This window comes from Pinus tabuliformis, chromosome 3_2 (assembly GCF_031772625.1).
Source record: "Pinus tabuliformis cultivar Carrire ecotype Pingquan chromosome 3_2, CPIR1, whole genome shotgun sequence".
NCBI lineage: Eukaryota > Viridiplantae > Streptophyta > Pinopsida > Pinales > Pinaceae > Pinus > Pinus tabuliformis.
The window spans coordinates 689,928,749-689,956,693 of NC_142302.1; the positions used below are offsets into that span (position 1 = coordinate 689,928,749).

Consider the following 27,945-nt stretch of genomic DNA (forward strand, 5'->3'; position numbering starts at 1 on the left):
GTGGGTGATTCCTCCTGAGGGACGATAGCGCCAGTATGGATTGTGCTCCCACGTACCGTCGCGTATATATTGGGAGACCCCTATAGGCATAAAACCTTTATCCTTAGGAAGCCGTGTCGGCCGCCCTACTGATCGCAATGCACTGAACACATCATTCAAGAAGATCGACCGCCCGTACCCTAAAAAGTATTCTGCGGTTTTGTGAAAAGTTTGACACACCCTCTACCTAGAACTCCAGAGCAGTTCCTTTTGGCCTTTTTCAGACTCTATAATGGAAAAAGTCCATCCGAGCATTTGTCACTTCGGGCTCGTTAAAACATCGAAGGAGACTAGAGTCATCTTTAGCTTTTTCTCGACTCTTTAAAATTGAAAAAGCAAGCTGTGTCAAAGCGTCGTTAAAATTTATTTTAAACGGAATAATCATCACCTTTCCCTCGTTGATCTTCGAAGTTAGTCTACCTTCATCACAAAGTTCTTGTAGAATCGCTAGGAAATCTTTTGGATAGACTAAATATGTCTGAACAACCGTCGACATCCAGGACTTTGTCATCCGACACAGCAGCGGCAGAGCCTCCTACCGCTACTCCAACGATGTTCGCTGGTATACCATCTGTCCCGGCAAATTGTCAACAACAAGCTGGAGTCCAATCAGAGACTGTTTCGACGACATGGTTAGTTCCTATTTCTTCATCCGGATTATCATCTGGTATTTCTTATGTTGAAACTCAACAAATTGATCCAATGTGTCTTCAAAGGCCAATCTACCCTTTAAGTACTGGATTGCCACCATATGGAGGGCAGTATGCCTTTTCATTGTTTCCCCCCAGAGAACAACCATATGGGAGTTTACAACAAAGTTCAGGTCAAACTGGAATTACATCCAATGGATGGGTACCGATACTGCCTCAACAACCAAGGGTTGCATATTCAATGCAACCAGTCCACCCTGTGTCGAATGTTGCCACTATACCTAGTATGGTGATTGCGTCGCAAGTACAAGCGCTACCTGTTGTATGTCAACCCCAAGTTTCTCAGGTTGCCATACAACAGCCTCTTGTCTCGACAACTCAATCATGACCTCCGGTTAGTGCCTCCTTATCTGGAGCGAATCAGGCTCAAACAAGTACTATGACTCCTCATCTTGGTCAATCATCCAGTATTGGACAACAGAAAATGGTCCAACAACCAGAGCTGGTTCAAACTCATCAACCCCCATTCCAGCAATCATATCGAGGACCTGAGCAACAAGTCTTTGTAAGTAATGGGCAATCGCATTTAGAAAGCGGTTACCAACAACCATATTATAATGGTTATGCCCATCAACCTTGTCAAAGTTGCCAACATCAAATACATTATGCTGGTATGCAAAGACCCATTGCTCAGGTGATTCCATCTTATCCTGGGTATGCTTCGCCTAACCTGAATCAACAGCTGCCCTTTGTAGCAACTCTAGAATTACCAGATCTAAACCGGCTGACGAATGATCCAATTGCTTATGCCCCTTGGTGGCCAGCGATTCCGCATAAACTTCCGTCAGATATTCCTAAATTTAATGGAAATCCAGGTGAAGATCCGTCGAATCATGTGATGACCTTTCATCTGTGGTGTTCATCAAACACCCTAAATGATGATTCGATTAGGCTTCGCCTTTTTCAGAGGACATTAACTGGTCTGGCAGCAAAATGGTATATCGAATTGCCTAAAGCTTCATTCGACAACTTCAGTACCCTAGCCACGACTTTCTTAACCCATTTTCAATTACCCATAAGGTATGAAACGGGAACGGAACTCCTAACCAACTTCAAACACACAACGGCCACTCACATATCTGATCATATACATGAGTGGCGACGTCGTCGTAGGATGGTAAAAACGTACGTTCCCGATCAGCTATTAGCTGAGTGGTTTATCAAGTCATTACTTCCTGCCATCACGGAAGATGTGGCAAAGGGGGGAGTCGTAACGGAAGAGCAAGTCATCGCTCGTGCGCAATATCTGGACTTGGTTTACACTCAATCCGGCACGCTCTACGACAAAATACCTGATGCCCCTAGACCGGAATTCTCAATTCCTCCTCCTCCTAAATCAAACAATGACTCTCATGCCGGCGATGGCGTGATTTCCGGTCAAAATGCAAATGAGGAACTTCTTGCCTCGGAAGTAAGTGCCATGTCGGACGACAAGGGCAAACAACTGAAGCAACCAGGGGGCAAGAAGAAAAAGAAAGGGAGAAAAAGGAAACCCCCTGCGGGGTGTCATATATGCGATGAGGATCATTGGACAGCAGATTGTCCATACAAAGCTGAGCTTAAAAGATTCTTTAAGAGTTCGAAAACCTCAGCTGTGTTGACTGATCCGTTTCCAAGCCCGGGAACCGAACTGGTTGCTAATCAAAATGCTTCCCGATCCCAAGTGATTATGTTGTCTATCTCAAAGCAGCAAAATGATGCTTTGGCAAGGAATAAAGATTACGGGAATCCACAGGTGTCGAACAACAAGGCTAATGAACAACCTAGTAGTTTGACAACAACTTTGACCGAAGTTGTGCCACCCATCGTTCCTGAGCCAATGATAAAGTCGCAAAAGGGAGCAGTAAACAAATCGACATTTAATCCTTGTGCGAAAATAACACAGATAGAGGACTTGGCCCAATCGTCGTCCGCTATGTCGACACTTGAGGTACCGCAAAATTGCTTCTCCCAAGAGCAAGCTTTATTATCAGCAATATGTGGGATTGACCCAATGGATTCCAATCTTGTGGCATTTGATCATAAAGGATATGACCCTCAGTTACCAGCTCAACTAGCTTTCCTTATTCAAGTGAAAGCCCTCAACAAAACTGTTCATTGAACAATTATTGATGAGGGGGCATCTACATGCATTATGTCGATGAGTTGCTGGAAAACTTTAGGATCTCCAACCTTATCGCGATCTTCGACGACATTAAAAGCATTCGACGGAAGGACATATACCCCATATGGTATCCTAAGTAACTTGAAAGTTGAACTAGGAGGGAAAACAGTAGAAATAGATGTTGAAGTCATCGATGGGAATCTTGATTAAAACATCCTACTAGGAAGACCGTGGATCTACGCCATGGCCGCAGTTGTGTCGACCTACTTCAGGAAGATTGCATTTCCCTTCCAAGGAGGAATTACAATCGTCGACCAACAAACTTTTCTCCCCAACAGTTCACAAGTTACGAGAAGCATTCCAATGATCCATGGAAGCAATCATTCGCTCCAAAATATCGGAGTAGGTCTCCTAAAAGACCCTACTTTAATGGGTACTTTTGCCCTACCGCCTCCAAGTAATCTGGCGGAAGTGGCCAAAGTGGAATATGAAACCTTCTACATCTAATGGATTTGGACCCTGAGGATGGTTCTTATCTCGTGTCAACCTCGTTAAAAAATGAAACAAGGAGTCATGAGGATAGTTCTTTTACTGTGTCAACCTCATTAAAAAATGAAACAATCCCCTTTCCAAATCTCAAAGGTAAACCTTCATTCCAACCACCGAGTTGAATGCAATGAAGCTTGGGGGGCATGCACCTCTATTTGCGTTATTATGCTGGGGGCATGCAAACTTATCATTGAGCAGTTTTAACACATAGTTCATGCTCATTAAAAAATAAACATAAGATCGAGCAGTTTTAGCACACAGTTTATGCTCGTTAAAAAATAAACGCAAGATCCGAGCAGTTTTAGCACATAGTTCATGCTCGTTAAAAAATAAACATAAGATTGAGCAATGTTTTCCCCCGTTTAAGCTCGTTAAAAAATGAACTACCCGGTAAATAACCACTGCGAATGTAAATTATCAGCCATTAAAGCCTTGGTCGTGTTTGCACCGTCACCTCCACTTTTCCATTGGCCGATCGTTCACCTCCATTTGATTGTTTACCTATTTTGAGGAACAGCTGCGAAGAGTGATTTCACTAGCCATCCTTGTGACACTGCCGTGATTGGAAAATTCCAACCTGTACCTGGAATCAGCTGCTAACCCGTTTCATCACTCATTCCTCAAAAGACGAGTCTTCTTTAAGCTCTTTTCATCTGACTCGTAAAATATGAAAAGATTGCCGAGTCCTTGGCCTTCCAGCTCGTTAAAGGGATAGGAAGTGCTATCCCTCCTCTAGATTTTAATCTTTTTGGACCTGAGGGATTATTGCACAAAAAGATCGAGCGCTTGTTTTGTTCGGCTCGTTAAAACTATCGAAAACTCATCCCTTCTGTATTGTTTTATACTTTTCCGGACTCAAGGGATTAGATGACGAAAAAGGAACTTTGGAGTTATCTTTACGTACCTTTTCAGACTCTCTAAAAATGAAAAGGACCAAGTTATCTTTGTCGTTAGACTCGTTAAAATCATTAAATAGCGACAAACTTGTCTTTAGACAAGAACGAGTTTCACTATCGCTAGGCTCGTTAAAACATAGCGATGGGCTTGCCCGAAGGGAAGGTTATAGAACAAGCATATGTTATCCTCCTCAAGCTTGACAAAAATAAAGAGGTACTGGTCAGCAATGACTGGGGAAAAATTGGGAGAAACTCAAGAAAACTTTGATGGTAGCAAGTCGCTCTTGAACATGACACTTTTCCTCCGTACCACAATCGGGTTGGGTTGTTTCATTCACCGGTCACATCACCATGGTCTCGCCATACCATCCATATTTGGGGTAATGCTACCAATCCATCACATCAGTGTCGCCATTTGTTCAAGAGAAGTCATTCAGAAAAGTCAACCGTGTCCCATCCACTACCATACATTATCCTTCATCCTTTCATGACCGCCACCCTGAATCATATGTCACAGATCGTTTTCACCTCCATCAAAATCATTAGCTCCGTTTCGCGTCATTGATGTGGGATTCATTAAGGCCCTCCTTTGACGGATCGCTTCTTGTCGACATCAGCTCATTATCCAAGAAGTGGATCTAGGAACAACCCCTTCAGTACTTTGAAGCTTGCATGCCTCAATGGCAAGTTTCTCATTTCCGGCGACAGGTATACATCAATGACCTTCGACCGAAAGATTTTGCGTGGTGTTCGACGCCAAGTCCTTTATTCACACCACGTGAATTGTACTGCAGTACCTTGAGGGTCATTATCATTATCGGTGATTCCTCTCACGCTTGTTAACGGTTTACCTCATTGACTGGTAATCAAGCGATGTCTTTCCATGTTCGACTTCAGAACATTTCTCACATGGATCGACTTGTACTTAGAGTGAAGATCGAACGAGTTTGAAGACCCCGGATCTAGTTTCATCCATCCAGGCTGCGATATATATTCAGGAAAAATAAAGACATTGACATGTACATCATTGCAGCAGATAATCATCCTACTCAAAGGATGATAATTTCGTCAAAATTATCAGTCTACCATCAGACGATTGTTTGTTCTATGTACAGAAAAATGAATTTATAAAGCTGAGCATGGGAAATGCCCGCCTCAGCTAGATCATGAAAGCAGTATGAAAAATAATGTATTGTATTGTATCTTATTACAGGTCTCCTCCCAGCATTGGATGAACTTCGGATCCTCCTGGATAAAGCATTTCACCCGATAAACAGCCTCATACTTTAGGGGGCAACTGTTATAGACATTTTTGTGCCTTAAAGCATTGAGCATGAAATGTCCATAATCTAAGGGATCCAAAGTCCCTAAACATGTTGTTCCTACCCCTAGAGGAACAAGGCTAACAAACCACAGCAATTCACAGAAGTTCTCCACCAGAAACTGCTCAAAAACAAGTCAATTCAGGATCATTTCAGTGGCTCCACTAGCTCTCTGTGCTGAATGTCAAAGCCAACACTGGCTACCTGCGCTGAATGTCAAAGCCAACACTGGCTACCTGCGTTGAGCGAGAGTTGACATGTGGCAAGTTCATTTCACAAGGTGTCAAAACCCAGGAAGCTTCCAAAATCTTCCTCAATGACACTTGCCTCAAGGAATTCGACTTTGATGAGTAAGAGGTTCCAAATCTCCAAGTGGAAGCAAGAACCTCCAAGTGGAATCAAGAACTGACAGAGGGAGAGGACACTAGTCATATCTCAAGCTGACTCATCCTCTCTCCAAACATCTATATATGGATCTCTTCTCCATGAGATCTGGAGGCTGGAATTTTGTTATTGCAAAGAATTGCTATTGGTTTGAGATTGGAATCATTGGGTGCTTAATGCTTTGAAGGGAGGTGAAGATAGGAATTCCATTTTGCTGGGAAGGAGATGCTGGATTGGAGCCATCTTGGTTGTATCTCTTCCTGAACCTTGTTATTCATCAATAAAGCTATCTTGGTTTCTCCTATATACTGGTGTATCTTTGATGTATGATTGCATTAGTATGTTTAGTTTATTTCTAATCTTGAACTAGTTATGAATATGAATCTATGTCTTTGTGTAGTGTTCTTCTCTTGTGATCTTGAAGAGACCTGTTGAAGCTGGGCGAGCAAGAAGGCAAGTAGCTGGGAACTCCCAAAGAAAAGAGGAACTGGATCGAGGGACAAACGGAAGACACCGGTTAGTCCATCCATCTCTCTTCATTCTTAATTCATAAAGGAAGAATACTAGAATAGCTGTCTCTATTTGTTGCTAAGGCACTGTCACACCTTAGGTGGATAGGATCGTCCTGCATAGGCATTTTTCCCCACAACAATTAGATGTCCTCAAATGTGTAGATAAAATAATGAATTTCCCAAGTATGAACGGAAGATTGTAATAATTACAAATATTTTGAAATTTTGTTTTTCTATATATATATTTTTATTAATAATTAATTTGTTGGCATATTTTAACACTTCAAACATTTGAAATAAACACAATGGTCATACTTAATTATCATGTGACTATACCTTGTCGTGAAGGAGTCAAACTTCGTTTACCATTGCCTAGTGCTTTTTTCTCGACATACAATGACTCCTTGAGCTTGAAAACTAATACGCTTCTATAATGTCGCACAAAACACTATGGGTTTTCCATGTATATATCATCATCTAAATATCAATGTAGAAATGTTGTTTTAACATATAATTGCTTTAAATTCAAATCAAGCAAAGAAACCAGTGTGAACAAAATACAAACGGATACAATTATAATAACTGGAAAAAGGATTCCATGGCAATATATACCTTCCATCTGAGAGTAAAGGATTTCATGGGAATATATACCTTGCATCTAAGAGTCACCTTCTATCACTAGTTCTATTTTATACCTTTCAATATTACTAACAATGCCTTTTTTCAATTTGTATACCCTTTTACATCAAACAACATTTCTATATCTATGAAGTTCTACTAGCTCCCAAGTTCTGTTTTTGCCCAAGGAATATTTTTTTCCTATGATAACCACCTTACCTTTAGCGTTATTAATATTATTTATTTCTTCCTGATAATAAGAAGATTCCCTATTGCTAGTAACCAAAGAAATTGATGAAGTAAAATCGACATACCTTTTAGGTGAATTTCTCGTATATGTAGATCTTCTTAGTGTTGGTCCTGTAATTTCCACACATTTCTTTTAATTTCTTCATGATCTACAATTTATTTATCATCAAAGCCTCAAGTTTTGTTCCATTTTCTCTATCAATATGGATAAATTCTTCACAATTAAAAATATTCATAAATTAGTAGCTTACCTTTTCACCTATCCATGCCTCCTCTAGGTTACCACCATCCAAGGAAGTTGAAGGCCCTCTATTTATTAAGTAAACAATAGTATCTATAGTATCTAGTAAAAAATTCAAGGGAAATCATGCATGCAATCTCATACTCTTTGCATGCTCCATGATTATCCTATTCATCATTTCTGACACACCATTTTCTTGCAATGTTCTTGGAAAAACCTTCTCTATGAATCCCATGATATCAAAAATAACCCTAAAGCTCCTTAGTACAATATTCACCTATATTATCTCATATGAGACACTTAAAAATAATTCTTATCTCATTCTCAACCAAAGCCTTCCATTTCTTAAGAGCATCAGATGGATCATATTTATTTCTAGAGAAATAAAGTCAATTTTTCCTAGTTGAATCATCAATAAAAATAACATAATAGTAAGAGTGTCTAAAATATGATATTTTTGTTAGTCCCCATATATTTTCATGCACAAGCTCCAAATTTTCAATCTTCTTTTCCTTTCAAAATCTAAAAAATCTAAATCTTTTTAGCCTTCCATAAACAAGATGTTTGGAGAAGTTTAAATTAACCTTCTACAAATCACACAATAGTTTCCTTCAGTGGAGAATCTACACCCAGTTCTTATTGATGTTCTCAAGCCTATCATGCCATAATTTTGTCTTTGATCTCATAGAAGCTAAAGCAATAGAAAGTTCATCGTTAATAGTACGTGAATACAATGTATATACCTTCTCTCGTTTTTCCATTATCAAGGATCCTTTAGTGACCTTCCATGATTTTCCTGTAAATGTGACTGTACAACCTTCACTTAGCATCTACGCTATTAAAATTAAACTTTTCTTAAATCATGAATGTTTCACAATCATTCCTTTCCATTATATAATTCTATCCATACCTTACTCTTTCCCACAGTTTTACATGTTTCATCCTCGGTAAAATAAACCATTCTATAGCCACCTTGAGTGTATGAAATTAAGCCTCATTGTCTATCAACCAAGAATGAATAATGGTATGTACTAAAATGATTAAATAATTTCTTAACACACCACCTGCTACATTTCTTCGTTATTATTCTCTTGTTGTTCGTCCCCCTTTATTCTTTTAGAGACCAACAATATTTATTCTTGGGTCCTTTCTTCCCATAATGATAACCTTTCAACCTCCTCTTCGATTTGTATCTTCCCTTCTTAGACTTTCCATGACTCACTAGGTTGTTTTCCCTCGCCCTTTGTCTTCCCCTTTTCTCTACATTCAAAGTATTACGTGGCATCAAAACTATTTTTCTCCATTATATTTCTTTGAAAGGATAACACGAAGAACATAATAAAACTTGAAAGTGTTTGAGCTATAGACAAAATAACTCACAACCATGACCAAACCATTCCATCTTTCTGGTAATGAGGATAAAATAAAATGGCCCCTAACCTTTTCATCATAGTTTATGCCTATAGAAATTAATTGACTGATGATTATGTTAAATTCATTTATATGATCAGAAACAAAAACACCTTCGGACATTTTCATATAAATAAACACTTCATACGAGATACCTTGTTGGGAGCTCAAGGTTTTTCATACAATTTGTCCAATATCCTCGTAAAACCCTTTGTTGTCTTTTATTTTGAAATATTGGAAATAATCAACAATTTCAAGAACCAATTTATCCAATATCCTCATAAAACCCTTTGTTGTTTTTATTTTAAAATATTGGAAATAATCAACAATTGCAAGCATAGAGATATTGTTCCCAATTTGCTTCTATTAATTATATCTAATTCTTCAAGTTTCATTATTTTTAGTTTCTTTGTTATTCCATCTAATGCCATAATTTTTTTCCTAGATATATAGTCTTCCATTTCATCCTCCATAGTTGGTAGTTTCCTGTTATTAAACTTCTTGACCGTAAAAGCTTCTTTCTCCATTTCTCCCACTCAATCCAAGAACCCTCCTTTCCTATGAGCTTTATCAAACAAATAAACCTTCTTGTTTGATATTAGTTAGGAATAAAATCACATAAGAAGAAAATATAAATGAATGAAGAAATAAAAAATAGAACGAAGCAATACAAAGGAGACACTAGTATATGTGTTCACTCAATTTGGGCTACATTCATTGGGAAATAGGAAATCATTTGTTTTGTTCTATCCAAACAAATGAAGGGATTACAGAGTACAACACATATGTTGCAACCTCCTCTTTCGTCTCTCCCATCATATTTTCTTTCTCAATTACAATGCTCTGTCATTAATATACAACTGCAATTTAATTCTCTCATAAAAATAAGATTTCCTTCGAGGGAGGAAGAAAAAACATAATGTAATATCTACTGCAATATATGGTAGCTAATGATAAACAATATAGAGTGATTGTCCAATTACAATAACTTATAAGAGTATTTTTCCAAAAAAATCGCTTTAGGGAAGATACCCTCCAACCCTACCCATAGGAGGCTCCATAGGATTTTTGTCACACCATTACCTCCCTTAGCGACAATAGTAAGGGGGCATGCCCCTGTACAGCCCTTGTCTGGAACTAGGGACCAAACATGCTTAAAAATAGTATCTCTAAATGAAGAAGATAATCATCGTTCACAACTAACAAACTTCTAGTAAGTGATTCAAAAAATTTATAAAAAAAATTCTCACTAAAGCATGAATAAATTCCTTCCGTAAAGGGACAACTTCCTAACTTTTCTATAAAGTAAATTGAGATACAATTATTATGATACCCACATAATATGCAATTTTTTTATTCATTTATGATGTTGAAATCCAATTATTATGAAAAGCATAAAGGGCCATCTTCAAAATAATTTTGAGATAATGACTTTAGACAAAAATATTATGCTATGTTATCTTTTGCTTTATATTATCATATTTCAATTTAAATTGAATCTATTTTGCTTCATACTATCATATTTCAATATAAATTGAATCTATTTTGCATTATCCTATCATATTTCAATGTAAATTGAATCTTTGCATTATCCTATCATATTTCAATGTAAATTGAATCTATTCTAAATAATTAGGTAGAATCTCACTTTTTAATATATTACAAAAAGTTGCTAGAGAAAAAAAAAACAATGTAAATTGAATATGTTTTTGCTTTATACTATCATATTTCAATCTAAATTGAATCGATTCTAAATAATTGGACAGAATCTCACTTGTTAATATATTACATAAACTTGCTAGAGAGAAAAAAAACAATAGATCATAATCTATAAGACAAATAATTTTAGATAATTATTTAAATATAGTCATTTACTTTATGTAAAATACCATTTTTTTATTAAAATTCCTTTTATTGAATATAATACTTTTTAAAATATTTCACATTTTTTTTTTTCAATATCATGAAATATTTCTTCCAATCTATGAAAATTGTACTCAGAGATATACAAAATGTGAATTTGATGTGTTACAGCTGGAGCCGTTGCATGATAAGATAAATATGTTGGAAAAAAGGAAAACGGTAAGACGATATATGGCGTTATACTCGTTTACTGTTTCGTCATTTATATGAAAGCTTATTTAAAAATTTTAATTTATTTTGATAGTTTTTGTCATGGTTGGTGAAAATTTGGAGTCATTAACGGTGAAAGAATTGGAGCAACTTGAAAAGCAATTACGTAAAATTTCACAGATATACAAAATGTGAATTTGATGTGTTACAGCTGGAGAAGTTGCATGAGAAGATAAATATGTTGGAAAAAGGGAAAAAAGTAAGACGATATATAGCGTTATACCCGTTTACTGTTTCATCATTTATATGAAAGGTTATTTAAATTTTTAATCTATTTTCATATTTTTTTTTGTCTTCCCTTCTGATTTTTATGAGAAAGAACATGGTTGGTGAAAATTTGGAGTCATTAACAGTCAATGAATTGCAACAACGTGAAAAGCAATTACGTAAAAGCATAAGAAAGATTCGTGCTAGACAGGTAAATAAATTTAAGTGTAATTTTGTATTTTTCATTAAATTATAATTAAAGATTAATTTAATAAGTTTTTGTTTATTGCAGATGAAAGTATTTTCTCAGAGTTCCAAATTATTACCACACAAGGTACATCCAATATCTCTTTAATTTTTAGTAATATAATTTTATTAGCAATAGTCTATCAATAATTAAAATTTAAGTAAAAAAAAAAACATTTCGAGTTGATTAAATAAGCATGTCTCAAAGAAATGAAATTGAACGGCATCAGCAGGACATTATGATAACCAAACTAAACTTTTGCTGTTGTATTATTTTGAGAAAGGATGCGCTTACTCTGTAATTTAACTTGTTCATGGAATACATATATGTCAAATCCTCCAAAGTGAATCAAATCATTTTCTTTAAATTTCTAAATTTAAGTACACATAAAATAATGAAACATCGGTTTTACGACACCTAAAAGTATGAAACCTTTTGGAATCATATCTAAATGCAACACTATAGTGTTTTGCTAAGCTTTTAAAATTTGATGGGATAGGCATAAATCCTTGTTTGTAGGTGACATTGGATAGGCATAGATATTGCAAATACATAAATAGAAATAAAATTTCATAAAATAAAATCCATATTAGACGCAAAAATTTAAACTTTAAAAGAGGAAATAAATTTTTAAAAAACAAAATTGTTATGTTATTAGATTTGTATTTCAGAGTAACAATTAATTAAGTTTATGAGATCTGGATATTTGAAAATTTCTAAAAGTCTATAAATTAGAAAGATAAAACTAATGAAATATAGATATTTGGAAATTTCTAACAAAGTATCAAAACTTAATCTTTGTACATCTTTCCAAATCCAAATATAAAATTAATATCTTTAGTGAGGAATATAGACACCATCTAATATGAAACCTCTAAGTGTATGATATTTATAATTATTGTTGTCTCCTGTGCATAATGATTTGTGTGATATTTCCAATTCTGGCTGAATCTTATGGATAATGATTTAGAAGGAAATTTTCTCCCGACTATAGTACTCATATTAGGTACGTGTTCCATGGCATAAAACATGATACAGGTTAAGAAATTATTTAATAATTTATATAGTTTTTTTTATATATATATATATATATATATATATATATATATATTTTGTAAGCTGAGGCGAGATTCTATATTTCTATTACTGGAAAAAAAGAACATTACAAACATAAGCAGGTCTCAACCCGCCCTTAAGGGAAACCGGGTTTCTTGACCACCTGAAATTTTTAACTGTCATCCAAAAAAAGTATATAACCAGTCTATCTGTCCATGCAAAATATCCGTCTAATCTTACTATATTCAAACTGATTTTTATCTGAGTCATGATCAACTACTATATCAAAACAAAACTATAAGTAAAAACCTCCTTGCAGCAGCTCCATCTTCTACTGCTTCCTTGTATCCAGGTTTGCCTCTTTCTCTATCTTGATTCCCATACCGCTTGCCTGGAGTATCTTCATAATCTCGTCCATCTTTCTATCTTGCATCAGTAAAGTAACTTGGATATTTTTCAGCTCCTTTTTCAAAACAGGGATACCTTGAGCCAATTCAACCATTTCCATGGCCACCTGCTCCATTGCTTTGGCTAATAATCTCTTCATTCCCCAATAAACATGCAAAGATTGTTTATACAGGGACATTCTCCCTCTTGTATGCCCCGGGTCAGGCAGATACTGCTCCCAATCTTCCATTTCTGGATCTGAAAGCTCCTGCATGGCTTCTTCCTCTAATTGCTCAATGATTCTTCGAATATTCGGGTTCGTATCCTGATAATAGGCCTCTTCTGCCTCCTGCAATTTCTTCCTCATATCTCTTTTACCTCTTTTCCTTCCCCTGACCTCACTCGCAGCTCCTTCTTCATACTCTGATCGTTCACCCCTACTCCCTCGTCCTCCTCGTCCGCCAGATCCCCCTCTGCCTCTCTGGTTAACACCTTCCTTCTTCTGCCCTCGCGTTCCTATTCTCCTCCCTCGTCTGCCACCCGTCGCTTGTTCATCAGCTTCCTGGTCCTCCTCATCTGCTTCCCGGTCTTCTGCTTCATTTTTATACTTCCTCCCCTTACCTTCTTTACCCGCCTGTGCTCGTCGAGGTTCCTCCTCCAAAATATAATCCCGTATATCATACTCATCCTCGGATTCATCTGGGATATTCAGGAAAATCTTTTGGGATTCATCTGGGATATTCAGGAAAATCTTCTGCAAGTTCTCCTCAACTTGACTCTTCCCTTTTGTCTTGCGACTAGCCTCCTTACTTCTCGTCCATCTTCCTATGTCTCTGTCTTGACCCTTTGCCATTTCTTCTACCCTCGTCTGCTCCAAATTCGTAACTCTCCCCCTCACCTTACTCTGATGCACAACTGGTTTCCTCCTTCGAATTGTTCAACTGCATGCATATCTTAACTTATTTCTGCTCGGCCAACTTTGCTTCTTGAAACTTCCTTTCTTCCTGACCTCGTCATTAATCCGCATTCCATTTGTGCTATCATAAGTGGAGACGATCGCTATCAGTCTGACAAATCCATCTCCCGTCCTCGGTACCTTGTCCCCGTTCCTTCTTGGGATGAGCATTCGTCCCTTGAGTTGATTAAACTTACCCTCCTTGACATTTAATTCATATGCGTGAGCCTGCAAACACTCCGAGCCATCATGATTTACTGTACTATTATCCCTCCTTACCATAATTAGGAGGCGCCTATTCATTCCCTTCTTGTGCGGTCGCTGCATTAAAATCCTGGGTTAATATATTATTTAACTCATTCCACCTTGGATCATCTTGTAATGCTATCCAACTACCGTCCACTCTCCTGTCCGCTCCTCCACTTCCCCAATTAGCCAATAAATCTGCTGCACGGTTGCCATTTCTCAATACATGATTAATAATAGTATATTCGATCCTACTCAGCAATCCTTCTAGATCCTGTATTATCCCTGCTGTCCGCCAACTCTTTGCGACATGATCCCATCGCTTACCATCCCGTAATTTTCTCAACATATCTATCGTGATCCGGGAGTCTCCTTCAATTTCAAGATTCATATAACCATTTCTAACTGCTATTCGGAGTCCCTGGTATACTGCCCACAATTCTGCTTCATTGTTCGTCATCTCTCCTCCGAATTCAGCATACAGCCACCGTATTTATATTTTTGAATTTTATTATCAAATTTTCATATTAAGGCTCTAGGGTCTTTATGTTAATGGTTTAATAAACATCTACTATTAGTATATGTGTTACATTATTTAGTTCGATATAATTTTTTATTATAATTGTATTCTTCATCTCTTATATAAAAAATAAGGAGACCAAGTGTTATAAGGGTCATATCTTGTATTGAGCATTGGATTCGATGTAAGCAAGGTTTCCCTCTTGAATTTTACCGATATTGATTGATTTTTTTTCATTCTCAAAATATTTTATCATTTCCCTCTTCAAGTTGACCGATATTGATTGATTTTTTTTTCATTTTCAAGATATTTTATCATAATATTTTGTCTAAAGCATATATAATCTCAGCATTTTGTTCGGACAAACAAGCCATTTTGGCAATTTTTCCCTAAATTTTATTCTAGAAAGTTTTTGAACTTGATATTTTTAGGTGGTTGAGAAGAATTAGTATGCTACAAGTGGTCAAAATTTCATATCTTGATTCATATATATCATTTCGAAGTTAGGGTTTCTATTGATTTGTGATTAATTATGAAATTGTTTTTAAATGTGTCTTGAATGTATATATATATATATATATATATATATATATATATATATATATATTAGAGTTATAGAAAATATTTTTTTTAGAATGTTGAGGAGATATAAGGAACCACTCATGGAATTTTTTTAAGAATTTGATGCACTATAATTTATAATATATAACTTATGGGTGTTTAAATGATTTTAGGAGCTTTAGCCTAGGTTAAGAAACTCATATATATATGTTCTGCCATATTCACATAAAATTATCATTCAACATCTGAAACTATGGTAGGGGAAGAAGGAAAATTAGAATTAGACATGGTTTTACCGTAACCTTTGTTGGTACCCCTTCATGTAGAATAAATAAAAAGTTACTTGCATACATAATCTCACTTTTATGTACGTTTAGGTAAATAAAAAACCCCTTAGTAATGCCTTAAACTTGATCTAAATAAGATATTGGGTTTCCTTGTGGTTATATACACCATAGCAACACTAAACGAGACCACTCTCTAGAAATTAAATAGTAAGGTAGCATGGCTAAAGGCACAGTTGGGCATCCTTAGTTATTGCACTAAGATATTAGGCTAACTACTACTAGTTGAACTTACATATATATTGTAGAGATATAGTACCTATTACTCACTGTTCCTTAAGGCCCAATAACTATTTCCATTGGATCCTAAGAATGTTCCAAAATTGATTTCACTAATTAAATTTTTAAAAAGATCATACATGATTCAACAAAAATATGATGATATAAGAAATCAACTATATAAATTAGATATTCAAAACTATGAATTAAATGATATGTCAGTGAAGATGGCTAATTTGATCAATTCTCAAAAAAATAGAATGAAATATGGAAAATAAGATGGATGAAGAAAAACATCATATGGAAGGAATGTTAAAGCAATTGGAAACCAATATTGATGAAAAATAAGTAACAATTTGAGCGATCCCTAGAAAGGATTATAGAAGCTAAAGATGTGAGGCTCATAGAAAAAACAATAGTACTCATGTTGAACAAGTTTCCAATAGTAACGAAATTTCAAGGGAATTTGACTCCAAAAAATGCAGTTACTTATGGATGTTTTACGAACGGAGTGGAATTTCCAAAGGTTGAATTAAATAAGTTTGATGGAGTAGAGACCTTTACCTAAGTAAACTAAATAGAGAAATAATTTGAATTGGGAAAAATTTTGTTACATTAAGAGAAATAGCATGTGTACTAGACCAATTACGGAAAGTGAATTGACCCTATTAAGGGTATTAATTAATAATAACCAATACATAATATTCATAGAATAATCTGGGTGAGAAAATAATGTGAAAGCATGATTTCTCTATAATCAATTTTTAGAAAGAGATAAAGTATAAGAAATCATATGAAGTAGGAAGAAACATAGAATATGTATATCAACTCAAAATAAATAAAATGAAAAGTTTTACAAGGACCTGGTAGATTTAGGATCCTATAAGTGAACAATATTTTAGCCTTATACATAAATTATGTTGATTAAATGAAATATTGGCCACCATGCCTAAAAACCCTCAAAGGGGAGAACAATTTCATATTCAAATCTAAATTAACTCAGAAAACATTAGTGTTATGTCTCTTGAGGTACCACACATAGGATAGATAAGACTTATCAATCACATTCATGGTAGACAATCCTTAGGCGAATATGACTGACCTATAGGGAGGAAAACAAAGTTGATTATGGAGTTAGTTGTCGAATTTAAATTGCTAGAGATGAAATGGCATGGTGTAAACACACTCCACTAAACACCATACATACAACATATTCAAGATAGGGAGTTAAATATAAGAAAATAAAGAATAAAAACAAATTTGTGAAAATGACCAAGTGTTCGAGTGCATAATGTAGAAATAAAATATATACCTTGAAAGTTAGAGTTATATCATCCATCACCATCTCTCTATAATACCAATATAAATTCATTGTTATTATAGTATTTAAAATAAAGCAACTATATTATACTAGGAAGAAACTAGAGACATGAATAAAAAGTTGTGTATTATAGGTTTGAGTCTTAAGACTTGTGAGTGTCATTCTGAAATAATAGAGTGTTGTAATAACAATGATAATTCTTAATGGAAAAAACTATACGTTCACAAAAAACTATATGTTCACATTGACAACATTGAACAATAAATAATAAATTTCTTTAAGAGAACCAAAAGTCGTGACCCCATAGGGACAATTCTAAATTAAAAAGCAGGAAGATAGAGGGGATTTGAAGCCTAAAAGCTATGACCGTGGCTAAAGCATGCACTAGTATCAAGTGAAAAAACCTTAGGGTTAACAGGGAAAAAACCTAGTTCACAATGTGATTAAAACCCTATAGTGAAAATAAGAAAAAATTGTTGAGATTTAAGAGTGATAAGGATGGTTACGAAAAACCCAAGGAATCGATGGAAAAGTAATAGTGTATTGAAACCATGATCAATTAGAATTCCAATATAATGTTAGAGGGATGGTCTAATAAAAATACCCTTAAGGACTAATGAATTATGAATAATAAATATCGGTACCATTGGAGAGATGTGCATGAAGGAACACAAACCATGTTGCAATGCCATTAAGGAAGTATGTACCTTGTGCCAAGTTAAATCCCATTTATTTTCTACAAATTTCCAATGGAAACAATAAATAAATTAGTAGAACAATTGCAAGAGTAAAGTGAGTTTGAATATAATGTAATGAAGTGCGAATTCAAAAACATTTACCTTTTATCCACGAGTCCATAGGTGTTTCTCCTTTGTGTAGACATGTCAACATTGGAAGAAATAAGAAAAACAATTGTAATAATGAGGGGTATTGTGGCAAGAAAATCCACCGGAACACATAACAGAGCTGATATCTTTCAAAATATCCATCGTTAGATTTCCAAACCAAATCCAAGCCATCGAAATATGAGGTAGGCATGGCAGGTAATTCCATGTGAAGGAAGTTGGGATGGTTAAACTCATGGCCTATCAAATTGCAACCCATGTGTGATGGATGGCCTCCACAATCCAACTCATGTAGCATGTCAAGTAAGGGGTTTAACCCATATATGTGGACACCTTTGAAATATCTAAATTTCAAGGAATTGAATATATATCTATATATATATATATATATATATATATATAATTATTGTGTTCTAACTTATACATCAAAACTAATGGGAATTACTAGAAGTACTAAAATATTTATCCCAACATAGTGTCTTTGTTGTAACATGAGATAATGGTGATATAAGGGAGTTATTTTCAATTAAAAATATCCATATGTAGGATAATGGAATAGGACAAAATCACATATTGAAGCAAATACTAATTAAGTGGAGAATAGAGGTCATCAAAATCCCATAGTGGAATTAATTAAAAGTTAGGGGGCTAAGTCCCTAACCCAATTTTATATAAGTTTAGCGTTTCAAACATAGGCTCTACCACTTTAGAATGAGTCATGCTATTTGACTCCTGAATGCGTTATATTGTAGCACTTTTGAAATATTTAACAAGAAATCCTGTTTTTATATATATATATATATATATATATATATATATATATATATACATATCTATCTATATATATATATATATATATAATTCCTGTGTTCTAACTTATACATCAAAACTACTGAGGATTAATGGAAGTAGTACAATATTAATCCAACATAGTGTCTTTGTTGTAACATGAGATAAGAGTGATACAAGGGAGTTATTTTCAATTAAAAATATCCATATGTAGTATAATGGAATAGGACAAACTCACATATTAAAGAAAATACTCCAAGTGGACAATAGAGCTCATCAACAACAAGAAGTTTTGATTCTGGGATAACAACACATTCCACAAGTTCAAATTCAAGTGACACATCAAATCCAACTTTGGCAATCTTGAGAAGACAAATATTCATAAGTTTGAGTGATATTTATGAGAAAAATTAAGGTGAAAGAAGTGAGGGTTTGAATTCTTTTTTTTTCTTTATTTTAACATGTATATGATCCAATTAATTTTGAAGATTCCATTAAAGAACAAATATGGGTAGCAACAATGGATGAAGAAATAGATAAATAGATTCTATAGTAAAGAATGATTCATAGGAATTAGTTAATCTTCCATAAGGAAAAGAAGTCATAGATGTGGCATGGTTATATAAGACCAAAAGAAATGTGGAAGGAAGGATATAAAATCATAAAGAAAGGTAGGTCATTAAGGGATATAAACAACCTGGAAGATATTATGCTAAAACATTTATGTTAATTGCAATAATGAAAACCATGAGAATAGGTTTAGCAATGGTAGTGCAACGTATGTGGAAAGTATATCAAATGGACATGAAATCTAGCTTCTTCAACGGGGTATTGAAATAGGAAGTGTATGTAGGCAAGAAGAAAAAGTTGTTAGACTAAACAAATCTCTATATTGAATGAATAAAGCATCGTGCACATAGTATGGAATAATAGATTCATATTTGTCAGACAATGGCCTTAGCAAAAGTGATGGTGAACCTACTTTTTCTATTAAATAAAGTGTTGGTAAGTTCTTAATTGTGGTTTTATATGTAGATGATTTAGTTTTCACAGACAATGTGGATCTTCCTATTGGTGATTTGAAAGAAGTCATTAAAAACGTGTCTGAAATATAAGATTTTGGGTTGTTAAGGTACTTTCTAGGAAAAGAAGTGAAACAAATGGAAGAAGTAATTTTTATTCCTAAAAAAAAGTATGCAACATAAATACTAAACATATTCAAAATGAAAAACAACAAGCATGCACCAACACTAACAACGATGGGTTTAAAATTGAGTAAGGAAGATTGTAGCAACAATGTAAATTTATCTCTATACAAAAGCATGGGTGGACACTTGGTGTATTCAACTAAAACTAAACCTAATCTAATGTATGTAGTGATTTTGGGTTCTAGATTCATGGAGAATCCAAAGGAGACACAATTGTTAACAACTAAGAGAATTATATGGTATGTTAATGGAACTAATGGATATTACATTTTGTGTACGACATTTAATGAATTTAGGCTAGTTGGATATACTGATAGCGATTGGGAAGAAAGTGTAGATAATAGTAAAAGAACATCAATCTATGTTTTCCATTTGGGTTTGGGAGTCATTTCACAGGTTTCCAAAAAACAAATAATTGTTTCTCTTTCCACAACTAATGTTGAGTATGTAGTAGCAACAGGGGAAACTTGTCAAGCAATCTGGATAAAGACAATGTTGAAAGATGTAAGATGAACAAAAAAAATAATGATTTATTGCAACAATAACTCTACATCTTATTTATCCAAAATTTTCATTTTCATAAAAGAAATAAACACATTGACAGAAGGTATCATTTTATTAGCGAGCTTATCGATAATGCAGAAATTGTTTTGGAACATTATGGATCTCAAGTTCAATATTTGGACATCTTCACTAAACCATTGGAACATAAAAGTTGTGTTCATCTAAAAAATAATTTAGGCATTGTGAACATTAGTAGCTGCATTTAAGGTGGAGAAATAGAAATAATCCCAACTACCCCATTTAATGAATATGACCACTCCATTCCTAGAGTAGAAAGAAAATAACATCTCTTCCCCATTCTTGAAGTAGAAAGAAAATCACGTCTTAGATTTTTTACCTAGAGCTGGAGTTATACCTAACTACTTTTCGACCAGCATACCACTTTTCATCTCTACAAGCGACGGGTAACAAACAGTCAACATTCGTAAAGTAAAACTGAAAATATTAATGCACTGTTGGTATGGTATTTTAATGTATGGGTTAAGTGAGCAATGCATACTTAAATTGCATGCAATTAACATGCATACTGCTCAACGTTATGATTTACTAATAGTTAATTTGTGTATTTCCATGGTTTTATGTTTTATTATATAATTTTTTAGCTGCACGTATAAGGTGGAATGTGTGTTTTAATATTTGCCTATTTGAGATTTTTCATCATAGTGTGCCTAAATAGTTTTACAGTGTAAAAAAGGAGTTGTGATAATGTTCTATAGATTTTTTTTTTTTTTAAAGTGGGTGAATGGAGCTGAAGCCTTCGTCTTTTTAGTAAAATGTATTGTCTCATGAAATTAGAATCCGGAAAATATATATTGTTGCATGTTTCATTTTTATAGTTAGTATTTCTCTGGTATGGATGTTACTCTCTTTTACATTGTTTTGTTTTGTATCTTTTATCATTTTTTTCATGCTATTGGAGTTATAAATAAAATACTTTACACTATTTGAGTTATAAATAAAATATTTGGATGTATTTTATCTTGGACATTGGATAAACCAACGCTTTTCATATGTTTCGCCACATATGCTTAACCATGTCTTGTGAATCTGTTAACTCTAGTGATGCATCTATTTATTAACACCCGCAGGTTTATTGTAATGAAAATTGTGATTCAAACAAATTTATCAGAGCCATGGGGGCTTTACTCAATGAACCTATGGCATAGCATGTGTGTTCATGGGATACTAAATAATACCCTTAATCTGACTACATATTGGGTAATACCTCTAAAAGCCACTATATTAAAACCCCTACGAATATGAACCCAAAACACCTTCCCAATTTAAAATACCCCTACTCTCACCAGATATTGTAGGTACCCATTTTTCATTAACATATTTTATACCACTTTATATTTATATCCCTTTATTTTCGTTAACAATGGTAAGAAAAATTTGCACCTAGAAAGAATAACCGAAATACTAGGTAGCTAAATGTTTAGTGTTTCAATAAAAAAGAGCTAGATATAAGTTAGTTTATTTAAAAATAAATATTTTGGAAAATCTAAATGGAAAATACATAGATTTGAACTCTCAATTGCATCTATCTTCTATTGAACACTAAAAAAATACACTACAATAATCCAAAATGAAACATCAATAACCAGCACAATGGCACACCTTTCATTTTGCTTATAGAATAGGAAGAGGGGAGAAAGTACAATGAATATGGACACATGAAAAAAAACTATCTCGTCAGACTTTGTTAAATCATAGCCCTAACCTGATCGCCTAGTGCACCATATTTGCATTGTAAGGGTGCCAATTAAGTGTGTCTTTATCAAAATATGATCTAAAGCATGCAAGCATGCCTCCCTTCCTTGAGATTTGTTTCCTCTACTTAAGATGGAAATTTCTCATGCATAAGTATTCTAATTGACTAAGGATCTACACCCTCTTAGCAAGAATATATCATACATGCTAAAAATAGAAAAAGAAACGCTTTAATAATATAAAATATTTATCTAAAACTGAAATAACATCTAAACTGGAATTAACTGAAGGTGTGACATGTGTGTCCTTAGCATGCATGCACTCTCTTCTAATGAAGATTTTATTTCAGTGTCTCTTGTGGCATGCATGTGCCCTCTACCAAGTAATAGTTGGTATCACTGTTTCCTTCACTTTTGTTGAGCATGTACATCACTGATGTAAGGAAAGGGTGAAGGTGTCATATATGTTGTCTTCTCTACTGCCCCATAATTGGGAGAATAAATAGTAGAGAAACAGGTAAAAATTCTTAACTCACCCACATTAGACATAGATAATAGGGGTATTACTAATGTGATTCATCTATGTTCTAGAGCAAGGATGCTTGGGAGCAGGAGAAAAAGTAGGAAGCGTAAGTGGGAGAGGAAATAAGAGAAAGGAGTGGCACTTTCAAAATATCCAAGGTTGGGAGAATTTTTGTGAGTGAATGTTATAAAATATATGTTTCTATATATTTTGATGCATATATGTGAACAAAATCTTGGAGAATGATGCATTTTTTATTAAAAAATATGAAAACATGGATTAAATCATATAAAATCATTCCTCTCGAAATTATAATCTTTATCAATGATAGGTTCACAAATTACATGTTCTCATTTACATAACATGTAAGGGTGCACATAACAAAAATAACATCGAGTGCAATCCATCTCTGAACTAAAAATACACCAACAAATAGGCTTTGGACAACCTGTGGCATAAAAAAAAATATGCCACAACAAATACCTACATATCATTAAAATCAGTGCTTATCCTAGGATATTTGTCATTAATATCACCCTCCAAGCACTAACATACAATAGAAAAAACGTAGCATGTCAAGTCAAGATTCAAATTGAGTGATAGGTGCATTTTTAGTAGGGTGATGATAGAGGAGTTCGAAAACCAATTTCACTAACATCAAGGTACCTCGAGGGCTTGGTTCTCTTGATTAAATATGAGTTCCATACCCTAGTACATGACAAATTGCAATGGAAACATTGCAATCCCCCCAATCTTGAAATCTTGAAAAATTGATAAGTATGTTGAATTTCTACTTTCACCATATGAAATGTAATAAGGTCGGAACACTCTCAAATATACCAATTCATTTCATGGTAATGTTAAAAATTTAATTAAAAGGATGAAAATGAAATATAAAGGAGAATGTCACTTTTACTTAAACATTACGATGAATTGCATATCAATACTAGGGCCATAGGTTTGAATATTAGGCTATTATGAACCTAATATTACCATAGTGTTTTCTTTCTCCCTCCCATCCTCGATACTCCCATAATACTCCTAAACCTCTATTCCTCCATCCCGCTTTCTTTTGTCTCCACATCCCAATATATTTATAAACAATATCTTATAGTACAAGTATTGTTATACAACATATAAGAACCCTTTACCCCCCTATTATATGCTCAATATATTATTTCATATTTTCCTCATTTTTAATGACTGAATATGAACAGACGTGATATAATATTGCTTTGTCAGTGAAGCCCTTGTGATCAAAGCCAAAGGTCTCAAGTTCTAATCGCACCTGGCTCACGATGGGGGAAAATTGTTGGACATTAGATAACCGAACGCTCCTCGTGTGTTTTGCAACATCTTGTTAAATGCCTCTCGTGGATCTGTTAACTCTTGCTATGCATCTATTTACTAACACCTATGGGTTTTGGTGTAACGGAAATTGTGATTCAAACATTTATATTAAATTTTTATAGAAATAAAATCATTAAAAATTAAAATAAATCTTCCATTTCTCTTATAGGTATTTCAATATAGAACTTAAATAAAATGTTTGAATATTCATATATATAAATATATGGGCCCAGATATGAAGATAAAGTATGTGTTGGTGTATGTTAATGTTGAGACTAGGAAGAAGAAATTAAAAGTAAAATAATTTAGCTACTTTTTAATAAGAGGGGAATGTGTAATTTATTCAATTTTAAACAATTCAAACAATTATACAATGAAATATGAAATATGGAAAAATATTGAAAAATACAATTTAAACAATAAAAAATTACACACATATATCCATCATAACAAGTGATTTATCCATTTTGGTAGATCTGTGGTGAACATAGATTTATATTGGTAATTAATAAATTATTTAGCGCTTAACAAAATTATTAAAAGATGATTAGCTTTGAGCACTAGTTATTTCAATTCTACAATTATTACTTATAAATAATCTTAAATAATTAAAATATATTACAATATTTTCTATTTTTTTTTATTTTTTTTAAAATTATATATGCAAATTATTATTTTTTAAATTATATATGCAAATTAAATATAAACCAGTGTCAATTTTAATAAAATTTATTTCAATATTTAACATGCTAAAAAGTTAATAAAAATTACAAAATTTTATTTACAAATATTTATATATATATAAATAGATATGTATATAATTATTTTTAAAAATAGGAATAATTCTATTTTTATATATAATTATTTTTGTTGTTAGTAATATAATATATATTGTTTGTTAGCCCACGGGGCTTTGGATTGACGGTGAATGGATACGCTGTTAAGGAACTCCTTGCGATAGGTCACCGGTTCAAATCCCCCGTGGGTACTTAGATTAGTCTTAAACTAGAATATATATATATATATTGTTTGTTTATTATATATATATAATAACCTTAATAAATATATAAAGTTTTTATATGGTCTATTAAATAGACTTTTAGCCGCATATAAATCAAAACACTAAACATTCTATTTAAGCAAACTTGTTTATTTAAAGAAACTTCTTTATATAACTGCTAATTATTTTGGTATTATTTGTTTGTTGTTATTATTATAGTAATCTTTTCAGTTTTTAGTTACTTGTGTTCTAATAATTAAGTGGATAATTTGGTCTTTACAGTCTCATGGTACAATCTCGTGGATAATTTGGTCTTTACAGTCTCATGGTACAATCTCAAACAAAAATTTTTATTATAAAAATTTGGGAAAAAGAAAAAATATATATTTAAAAACATAAAAAGTAAATAAGCTACAGCATATGGAACAATAAAATTTTATTGGTGACAATCATATAATCCATCCTTATACACCCTAATCATTTTTGTGCTTTGTCATTGGGTTTTGTAGGTACGCTGTTTGGAAAAGGAGAAAACTGAACTTCTTACAAAGGTGCTCTTTTATTGAAACTCGAAATTATGTTAAGATGCATATATTTTTTGCTTATGATCTCGATTGGCTGATCTATATAACGTCATGGTTGTGTCGCAGTTGGGTACTAGAGGACATTCCTCCACTTCAGCAGTAGAGTTGTTTATCGATGCAACCCTACCCAAAGCTCACTCACTACAGGCCATTCCTCCACTTCAGGAACAGAGTTGTCCAGCGATGTGGTATGCTAATCACCCCCTGTCTATCTTTCTATCTATCTTTATCCTATTTTAGTACTAATTAGGGAGCTGTATTGGCAGATTTCCTTATGATAGCTTGTTTAGCGGTCGCTGTGACGAGAGCAGAGATGGCGACTCCTCCTCCAGCGAGCTGTCATAATCCGATAGTACTGCTCTATATTAGTAACTAAATCTATCTTTCCCGATCTATCGACTATTTATCGCTGCTCGTCCAGCGATATCAGAATTAAAATGTAAGCTGATTATATTTTCAAAGTCATAATCTATAATAATATAAACATATGTAATATTACAATTAAATTATATAATTTTAAATTTTATTAAAAATATATATAGCTTTCATTGTAAAGGATTTTCGAATTACATTGAAATAATATATATAATATTATTATAACGCATTTTTCAATTACATTGAATTAATATATAGTGTTATTTATTAAAAATATTTTTGAAAAATAATATGTAACATTATAAAATTTTAAGATAAGTCTCACTAGTACCGTTGGTTGTGAATGCGTTTTCTTAGCAAGGCCATCTAGGGTAAAATCTCACGGGGTTGTGCCTTTTCTAGTGGAGGAGACATGCTAAAAATTCTAGTTAGCTAATAGAACTATTGTTATAAATGAATGTAAGTGATGCTAAATGTATCAATGTTAATTAATGAGATTGTACTATCTCCAGTAGTTGTCACATTCATAAGTATTCAATCATCTTATAAAGAAATATAACACATGCAATTATACTCATACGCTTAGAGATTCCTACAACATAAAGAGTAAAAAGGCAACATACACATCCCATGCAATTGAATCGAACCATAGTAGTTAAAAGAATTTCGCTTGGAAAATCGAGCAGTGCCACCCAACCTAGAATTGACTTCCTCCAATTCACCTCAGAGCCAAGAGGTCTTGCCATGGATCAACTATTTCTTGTTGATCTTTTCAATGGCTATTTAGTGCCTTCTTTCATGATATGGTTTCCTTTAGCGACATCCTGCTTTTGGGGGATCTTCTTATCCACTTGCCTAGGCTTTTCTCAAAAAAGCTCGACTTTCTCTCCCGCGAGGGTTTTCCTGTAAAAACTTGCCTTTCTCTCCCACAAGGCTTTTATGTTTTTCTTAAACATAACATCTTTCTCCAGCTAAGAAACTTTATGGGTATTTATCTCCCATTCTATTAAACTTGTCTAGAATTTGATTTAGAAGTCTTATCATGAAAGAATTATCCATTCCCATTCACCAATGAGATTTTATTTGGCAACAATCTCATCTCTTGGTGTCTCATTTTTCTGACGATAAATTATCTTTATTTATTTAATAATAAAATATTTACTTTCATTATTACGCCTCAGACCTAGTTTTTTTTTACAATTTAGTCTTAGCTTAGGTCCAACATGATAGCATTAATTTATTACATACAATGGAAGGTGTTACATACTCCCCCTTAAATTCACATTGTCCTCAGTGTGTTATGAATCTTACAATTTATTTCCCCATTTTGAGGTAGTTTCTTCTAAAATTACACATTCCCCTGGCCTTGCCACATGAATAAGATATTTTGATATATTAGTTACAAAGGACTTCTAGCAACAAATCTCCTTCATTTACTACCTGTAACATTCAATTCTGTGAGAGATTTTAGATACCATAAAAAGCTCAATTTGTTTACCACGGTTAATATCATAACTTAATATAACAATATTACTATTTGATTAATTACCGGTTAATGTTTCCTGCCATTTAACTATGATTCCTCATTTTCATTAGATTTAAATAATATGAAGAAATGCATGTTCTTCCAATGCATTTCCGTTATGATGAACACTTGCTTCATGCAGTCTCCTTGCATTAGTCACAACAAGTTAAACTAGCACATTTGACCAATTCACATGTATAAAAATATCACATCAGGTTAGCTCAAAACGCAACCATCAAA

The 27,945-nt window shown here is 33.7% G+C and overlaps 1 protein-coding gene across 4 annotated transcripts in view; it reads left to right on the top strand.

The window, feature by feature from the left end:
• Nucleotides 1–26,328, top strand: part of LOC149182513 (MADS-box protein SOC1-like) — a 104,628-nt gene extending 78,300 nt beyond the window's left edge. The window contains exons 3-9 of one of the 4 annotated variants that reach the window (XM_089418555.1): nt 11,069–11,116; nt 11,319–11,366; nt 11,487–11,585; nt 11,667–11,708; nt 25,731–25,772; nt 25,872–25,993; nt 26,072–26,322. In XM_089418555.1, coding sequence (XP_089274681.1) covers nt 11,069–11,116; nt 11,319–11,366; nt 11,487–11,585; nt 11,667–11,708; nt 25,731–25,772; nt 25,872–25,993; nt 26,072 — 402 coding nt within the window. In that variant the 3' untranslated portion in view covers nt 26,073–26,322. Of the gene's footprint in view, nt 1–11,068; nt 11,117–11,318; nt 11,367–11,486; nt 11,586–11,666; nt 11,709–25,730; nt 25,773–25,871; nt 25,994–26,071 lie in introns of all 4 variants that reach the window. The other 3 variants (XM_089418556.1, XM_089418557.1, XM_089418558.1) reach the window with 3 other exon arrangements.
• Nucleotides 26,329–27,945: the final 1,617 nt, after the last annotated feature.